Source organism: Prosopis cineraria, unplaced genomic scaffold (genome assembly GCF_029017545.1).
Source record: "Prosopis cineraria cultivar Desert tree isolate PC_DT_omini unplaced genomic scaffold, ASM2901754v1 PC5, whole genome shotgun sequence".
Taxonomy (NCBI): Eukaryota; Viridiplantae; Streptophyta; class Magnoliopsida; order Fabales; family Fabaceae; genus Prosopis; species Prosopis cineraria.
Window position 1 is genome coordinate 2,235,216 of NW_026555336.1, and position 8,361 is coordinate 2,243,576.

The 8,361-nt window shown below is 34.1% G+C and overlaps 1 protein-coding gene across 1 annotated transcript; it reads right to left on the reverse strand.

The window, feature by feature from the left end:
- Positions 1-245: 245 nt before the first annotated feature.
- LOC129311380 (BTB/POZ domain-containing protein At3g50780-like) lies at positions 246-4,585 on the reverse strand. Its single transcript, XM_054953663.1, has 3 exons — positions 4,181-4,585; positions 3,126-4,017; positions 246-1,447 (listed from the first exon to the last, which is right to left on the reverse strand). Exons 2-3 carry the CDS (start codon positions 3,768-3,770, stop codon positions 476-478), a joined length of 1,617 nt encoding a protein of 538 aa, XP_054809638.1. The 5' UTR covers positions 3,771-4,017; positions 4,181-4,585; the 3' UTR covers positions 246-475.
- Between the last annotated feature and the right edge of the window lie 3,776 nt (positions 4,586-8,361).

Below are 8,361 nucleotides of genomic sequence, written 5' to 3' on the forward strand. Positions count from 1 at the left end.
TGGGCCAGGCTGATCTTTATCGCTCCATTCAGGGTAAGTTTGTAACAATTATAAAAAGGCATAGCCCAATCATGTACATTTTCAGAAACTTTACATCTTGTTCCACATTGCCACATTAAAGAAAGAAATTTACCTGTTTAACGTCATTTGGAAAAATCAAATTATAGTTTTCTTATTCAAAATTTTGGGTTGAACGTGCATCACGTCCTTAGCAATACACTGAACATAGAACATCCATCAACTAGTTACAATACCAGAAACAACACACAAAATTCCATTCCTTTGAAGAACTTGCACAAAAAGCCAATTTTGAATACCATCGATTCAACAAGCAATTTGTTTACACTGTTTATCCCCACACTCTCCAATCAGTACCATTCCTTTGGCTATACTCATCAATTTATAGTGACTTTCCAATAGCCCATAACCCCATTGCAAGATATTCATGAACCTCATTGTACACACGCCTGATAAGTTAGACAACATTGAAAAAACTACAATCAGATCCCACGTTATTATTCCCTCGTCCTTCCACATAAGGTCTTGTGAAAGTTCTCCGCCACCAAACCTCAAAAGCTTTCTGGAGGTTTGGACACTTGTCACCAACCTTCAAAAAACTTCCCACCCAAGAAAGCATGATGCTCTGCTGATCCTCTAGAGGTAGAGTGAGAATAGTCCTCCCAATTCCTTCCTCCACAACCTTACTATCAAACGACCTGCATCCATGTTGTAACCAGCAGAAGTCATTGATCAGAGGCTGTAACCATGTCTGTAACAACAACTGACGCGTGCCCATAGACGGCAACAACTCCCCCCTTCCTATACCTACGTATAATCCTGCCGAGATGCAACTAACATGATACCGGGATACAATAGGTAGCTCCTTGTGAAGGACAGCCAATTCCTGCTGGTTCGCCCACATCACTGCTAGTTCATCTGCAGCTTGTCTGTTGACTAGTATCTCTAGTAACCACAAGAAGTTATCAGCTTCAAGTGCTATGTGTTTTACAATGGCTTCTTTGTTGGTGGCAGGTTTACCGGACAGCTCTAGTTCTGCAGCCTGCCTAAACAGAGACAATAGAGAATCCAAGCAGCTTCTGCATGATCTGTAAATCATTTCTTTACAGATGTCTGATGGGCCAGAATGACCTGGAACAATGTTGTTCTCTTTGAGAAGCTTCAGAACTATCGTTTTCATCTCTCGGCGTCCTTTTTCCTCCTTGCTTGTGAGAACAAGTTCAATGATGCAGGATAAAGTATCATTTGGGGCCTTGGTGATATCAGAGAAAACTCGTTTCAACACAGGGTTGACACCAACTCCTTCCCCTTGGAGTCGCAGTATTGTTGAGACCACTTTTTCTTCTTCTTCATTTCCAACCCAAGGGACTGCCTCCAAGTACTCCAAACATGACTGGATACAGCTGGTGAAGCCAACAAGTTCTGCAACCTGCAGAAAAGTTCCCTTTAGATTTTCTTCAGTGCTTGCAAGATATGGTTTCATACATACCAAGTTAAACCAAGTAGACAAGTCTTGCGTAACAAATTATCAGAAATAACGCCATAAATATAAAACATAAAAAGTAACATCTAAATAGCTCAAATTCTTTCAAAGATCTCAGCATATATGCTTTCAACTGGCGTTTCAAAAAATATAATTGTTTGCCTTATTTAGAAGGGCACAGGAGGATAAAACTCACTCAAGCCAGTAGTTAGTGCTATGAAGCAAAAGAAAGGAAGGATGCCACAGACAAAGACATTAAAACACACCAAATCCAAGAGCATGAGAAGCTAGATGGTATGCTGTCTGAACGAGAACTTAAGAGGAAATTGCAGTTATTTTGACACTGAAAAGCGAACCAAACTCATTTACAACCTCCACAGCACAGGATTAGTTAACAAGTCATGAATATGTATGTAAGTAGAGTAAATCAAATATTAAGAGGAAGAATGATAGTAGAAAGTTGTGAAGTGTGAACAGCAGATTAAGCAGGAATAAACAAGTTAAACTCCTTTTTCATCCAAAAGGCAACAAATATAATACGATGTTTGCATCCAGACCTGAGTGATGAAAAACTCATCAAGAACAAATAGCTTACAAAGAACAAGCATGTTGAAGTGTATCACTTTATCTTAAACTTTATATATCCTTCAATCAATCTCAACAATGAATAAAATTATAAACAATGAATTATTGATCCTTTCGAGTTTATCAGTAAATTTTTCATTAATTGCACAGTCCACTGAGTGCTCAACTTTCAGTATTGCTGTCAACAGTTTGACAGTAAATACTAAGGCATTCTGACCAAATAGCCAAAAGTAAAAAGGTATGTACCTGGCGATAACGATAGTTTGGCAGAAGTCACCACCATATGATGCAAGTTTACATAACCATCATTCACTACAGTTCATATTAGTAGCACAGTTCACTACGAAAAATGTGGGAGATGCTACAGTTCTCATCTCTACTTTTTGGGCAACTGTTAAGCTTGCTTTTGGTCAGCATGAATCAGAAAAAGCACATTCTATTTTATCGCTCATGTGATGGAAGCAATTCCCCTTTAAGAACATTGCGCAGAAAAAGCTAGTGCATAGAACTAAACTATTCTTTTTTTTTGGGGGGGGGGGGTTTTAATTAGAGGGGCAGACACTACCATTTTGAAATTACAAGCAAGACCAAACAGTGATCTCCCAATTGCATATCAGTATATACAATAACAACAACAACCCTTATCCCATCAAGTGAAGTTAGCTACATGGATTACAATGTCATTATGCTCAATTGCATATCAGTATATCAGCTACTAAATTATCATGAACTTGACATACACATATAGAGTTACAGCAAGTTCATTCTTAGATATGCATCTATTGAGTAGCTGACAAATTTGCAGATGGTAGTATATTCAGCATCTAATTGCTGAGTAAACTCGACCACTAATGGTACACGTTATCTTTTTCTAAACTGATAGCAGATATAGAGAATCATATCGAAGATCCATCAGTGTAGCATGAATACCCAAGCATAGCATTTTACAACAATCTATCATCATAAACATACCTCATAAAGAAAGTAGAAATATTATACCCAAAAAAAAGTTCTAAGCATAAAACTGTTATTGAATTACCCTAAGTATCCGAAGTATGCGAGGAACACTTTGTTTCATCAACCGTTGCTTCATTTCCTTGCAGTACATCAATCCAACAGTCTCAACATATATTTCAACATCCTCACAATCATCAATTTGGAGACATGACAAGTCAGATTGTACAGAGAGTTTATCAGCAAAGAAACTACTATTCTCTTTTAGGACATCCCTGTGCACGCTTAGCTTCACACAAAACCCCTGCTTTCCAAGTAAGACCAACTTCATATCACAAGTTCCAGACTCACCAAATTCAATAGCTACCTTTCTAGGTGAAGTCTCAATTTTGGGTCTCTCTGATCTCTCCGTGACCATAGCTGTACTAACTTGATGTCTTTCTGGGGCGACATACTGTTGATCATCAGAAACCATTGATCTTGGTGGCACAGGTGCTGGTCTTCTCTCGCTAACAGGGGTTACATTTTTCTGGATACTAGTTTTTTGAGGTGGTGGTGGTGGCGGGGAGGAGGAGGGCTTGGTTTTATTGAGAGGGTTCTGAGATTTCAGGCTTTTGTGAAACACAACTGGAGAAGGGCAACACCAAAAACCTTCTGGGGTGACGGCGATTGGAACATTTTTTATCTTGGTTTGACCTTGCTCTACCCTAGTAACCCTAATTTCAGCCATATCTAGCAAGGAGACAAGAACTCACATATCCTTGGGATGAAGATATGACATTTCAGAGAAAACGGCAGTTTAAAGAGGTTCGCAACAACGAATCGGTCGTTCCCGCTAGTTAATTTGCAAATTTCGCTCCGCTCCTGTTGATTCAGCGCTTTTCCCTCACAGGTATTGAAGCGTGAAAAATGAACAATGAACAGCAACTGTCACTAGTTTAAAGTTGATTACTTTGATGCTTTCTCCACGAAAATCACTGCAGTATCACACAAATTGCATGGAACATGAGGAATGTTCAGTGTGACCGAAAAGCTTGCATTTTTCTCAAATGGGAAAAAGAATATAAAACCCAGCAGGAGGGGGCGAAAGCTACTGGACAAATAGGGGTTAGTAATAGCATCAAAAGCAGAGAGACTCACCGATAATCGGTCGTGAGTGACATTTGAAGACTCATGTCTCATGTGACACTGTTAAGCACAAAGAGCATTAGAAAATGATGGAACAGAAGCTGCAATGTCAAGCATAAGGAGAACCAGTGAACAGAGAGCTGCAGAAGGAATAACTACTGCGCGTTAGTAGCGCTGTAATTGGTAAAGTAGAGAACATTACGAGACTCGAGAAAGAAGAAAGGGAATGAAGAAATACGATAGCTCCGGCTCACAGATGGTACTGCTGCGTTTCTACTTTAGAACAGTTTTTCTGCTCCACCATGCTGCTTTTGATGATTACACAAAGAGTGAGGATTATGCCATTTCTCTTTGTCTATTTAAGAAAAGAAATAACACTTCTTCCTTTTTACTTGGTTTCGCATCGCTTTCGTAGTTGAATGAATGTGAACGACAAAGCAATTGAAGACACAGTAGACAACTCCGCATGCCTCTCTCTCTCTCTCGGCCTCGGACCTCTCTCATTTTAATATTAATTAATTATTAGTAATAATAATTATCTGGGTTTCTCTATGTTCCCGTTGCTTTGAGACACCGTTGTTGGATTTTCTAGGCTGGAACCCCCGTCGTCATCTTATGATGTGGAGTAAAGCGCACTAAAAGTTTCAGCCCAAATAATTGTTTATAAAAAAATCCTAAATGAACAGGTTTTTTATTTGTGAAAATTCAAATTTATTCTAAAAGAATAAGATTGTGAATAAGCCATATAGTCTTACGCTTTATGCTGCAATGACCAATAATACACCCACAGTTCTGGAGACCAAAATGCCAAATGTTAGGAGAGAAGGGTCGAGAAGAAAGATGTCATCAACTCTGCATGGTACAATAATTATACAGCTTTTTCTATTTTAACATGAAAAGTAGTTACTTCCAGACTAATCAAATCTCACCTTTAGTCAATTATTTTTAAATTAATATTATTTTTATATTTATTATTATTATTTAATGGAGAGTTTTATTTAAAAATAAATATAAAGTGATTTTATTTATTGAGAATATTTTTAAAAAAAAATACATTAATTATAATTTAAAATACTAAAAATAATTTATATTTTTTAATATTTAATTTCTCAAAAAGTATTTAATATTTTTTTATCTGAGAGAGTATTACTTATTGGAATTTTTTATTAAAATCTGGCAATTAATTTAGAGATGATGATAATTTAGATTATAGAACTCTTTAAAAAAAGGGAAATTTATTCAAGAATTATCTTATATAAATTATTTAAATTTAATTTTGATTTAAAATTTTACATTAAATAATAAGAGCCTTAATTAAATTTTATATAAATTAATATAAAATTTTATTTATTTTAAAAATAAATGTTTTCAGAAAATAAATTTCGTGAAAATGATGGATGAAAAGTGCTTAATTGAAAACTTTTAAAATTAAAGTAATATCATGTGATGTTTTACGTGGAGAGATGTTTATAACTTTTAAGAACAGTGTAACAAGTATTATTTCAAAATTCCAACAAAATAATTCAACTTGTTTTTTTGTTCTTAATTTTTCTTTTTTTCTGGTGAAGCCTTAATTTTTCTTTGGCTGAATAATTTAATATGATAGGTGTTGAGCCAAAATCAGAGCACCGGGTCTGAAGGGATAAATGATAATCCATTAAGCCTAGTTCTATCAGGAAGCAGAGAGGGCCCAATAGCAATCCCGCCTTATAATAAAACTAGTAATTTGGATTAAATTTGATGGCTACTTTAAACTCGCTCAAAAATTTAGGCCTGAACTCAAAAATAATATTCTTTTTATTGTTCTGGCCTATTCAGGCAATCCCACCATAGAGCCGGTAATTTGGCCCAAGCCAATGGGCCAACCTAAACCTACCCAAAAAATTTAGGCCTGAGTTCAAAAAAATAATATTTTTTATTCCCTGAATAGGCCCGAGAAAATTTGGCCAGCCTGAATACCCGAATAGAAAAAAATAAAATTTTTAAAATATATAATATAATAAATATTAATTATTTTTAAATTTTTATATCATTTTATTCGAAAATGCCATATATTTGAGTGTATTACTATAGTTATTTTAAAAAATAAAAATATTTTTATTTTCTAATTTTTATTATTTTTAATCAAATAAAATATCTCAAAATAATAATTAAAATATATTTTGATATATATTTTTATATTTTAAGACTCAAATTTTTTCAAAAAAAAAATTTGAGTCATATACAAAAAAAGTTGAGTCATATACACACCATTTTCTTATCCAAAAAATTATATTTTATATTTTTTATAAAATAAAATAATTAATTTTAAATTAAAAATAATTTTAAAATAAAATTTGGGCATGTACAAATTCATGGCTCTACTACTAAACAAATATAATACATAAAATAATATTTTTAAATAATTTTTTAATTATTATCCATACCAAACTTGGTTAAAAATTAAAAATGAATTAAAGTAAATACCTTTTATATATAGGGTTTAAACAATATAAAAGGTTAAAAAATTTAAAAATAGTATTTTACTCATAATTAAATAATTTTTTATATAATATAATGATGGTTATTTTTTTCATATTCTTAAAAATAAAAAGTATAATTTATCCAATAGTTATTAAAAACTTTGAGCTAATCAAGGCAATAATTTTAAATTTGTGGTTTAATCGTAGTTGAATTGAGATTAACCTGATCATAATTAAAATAATATAATTTAATTAAAATTTATAAATATTTTTATATAACCATGATAAGGGCAATATTTAAACAATAAGATATTAATTTATAAGTAAAGGAAATATTCATGAATAAATTGTATATAATACAACAAAATAGTAACAGAGCTACTTAAGTACTTAACTACAAAGTTAATAAGTTATTATTTTTTATTCCTTTTGAGTTAAAATAATATTTTATATTTAATAAAATTATTTAAAAATTAAAATTGATTAAAAAATAAAGAAAAATATTTTTAAAAAATTTTTGGGTATTCAGGCTGGCCTAAATAAGCCTGAAACCTGAAAATATTAGAGTCGGGCTTGACTATATGGGCTTTTTAAAATGAGTAAGATTCTTTAAACCCGATCCGAATAAGCCCGGCTCGAATTGAGCCCGATTTAAATAATTCTGGCCTACCCGAATTACCGACTCCACCCTATATGCATAAGCGGAACGACGCGTTTAGGATGTGATTGACGGAGGCGCACCAACTTCGTGCACCTCCCGAATTTCTTGGCACAACGACACTCAACGCTCCCTAGGAAGAGGTGCACCCGCGGAGATTCAAAGTTGCACACAGTAATTTGCTCCTAATGATGTCAAGCTTCAATTCAAAAGCAGCGTCTTATTGCCATCTTTCTATAAATAAGCAATAAATGCTTGAATGAAGGAATCTGGACACTCTACCATACTTACACGGCACTTGCGCAGTGCAAAATACTAATTGTAACCCTGGGTCACTCAACCTCACCCAGGGCAAACGTTTTTTTTTTCCCCCGGCAAACCCAACTTCTTAGGCTAGTTTTATATCTATATCTTCCTCTCCATCTTTACAGAGCATTTAGTTGCACTCATTTTACTGTTAATATCATTGACCCTTACTCTCAGCATGACATACTCTTTGTTGTTCTCACGTATATTTGACTCCTTTTTAGAAAATCGTGGTAAAAGATCATAGGAACTTGCTTGATCGTATAATTCGAATTACAATATTTTAAAGACATACTCATCTAACACACTTGTCACACACACGTCTAAAGGATCACAACATTTCGACCCCTTCCCCGAAAATAGTAGCAATAATAGCAAATAGGATAAGGAGGAAGAAAGTGACGAAGGTAATGAGGGTGGAAGAAGGCAATGTCTGTTGGTCACTAATGAATTGCTAAATTGCTAATCTTGAAATTGATTTTATTTTTTTCTTAAGAAAATTAGGTTTGTTGTACATCAGCTCAATAATAATGAGATTCTTCAGCGTAGAAATTTTAATATGGGAAGGAGAGCTCGTTTCTCTCTAGAGGCTATGGCGGTTCCTGCTGCTTCATGGCGATTCCTCTAGTTTTCATCTAGTTTTTTCTTGTCTTTCTACTGTTGGTGCCTTCTTTTTGTTTCTTCTACTCTTTTTCCTTCTCCTTCTGTGGTTTTCGTTCTTTTTTCAACCTGTTTCTCCCTAGGTATCGTTCCTGATCTCATGTTTC

Excerpts from the sequence above, each read along its gene's own strand:
- LOC129311380 (XM_054953663.1), bottom strand. The coding sequence starts at position 3,770 with ATGGCTGAAATTAGGGTTACTAGGGTAGAGCAAGGTCAAACCAAGATA. Across the intron at positions 1,448-3,125 it reads GCATACTTCGGATACTTAGG|GTTGCAGAACTTGTTGGCTT; the intron begins GTAATTCAATAA and ends ACTTTTCTGCAG.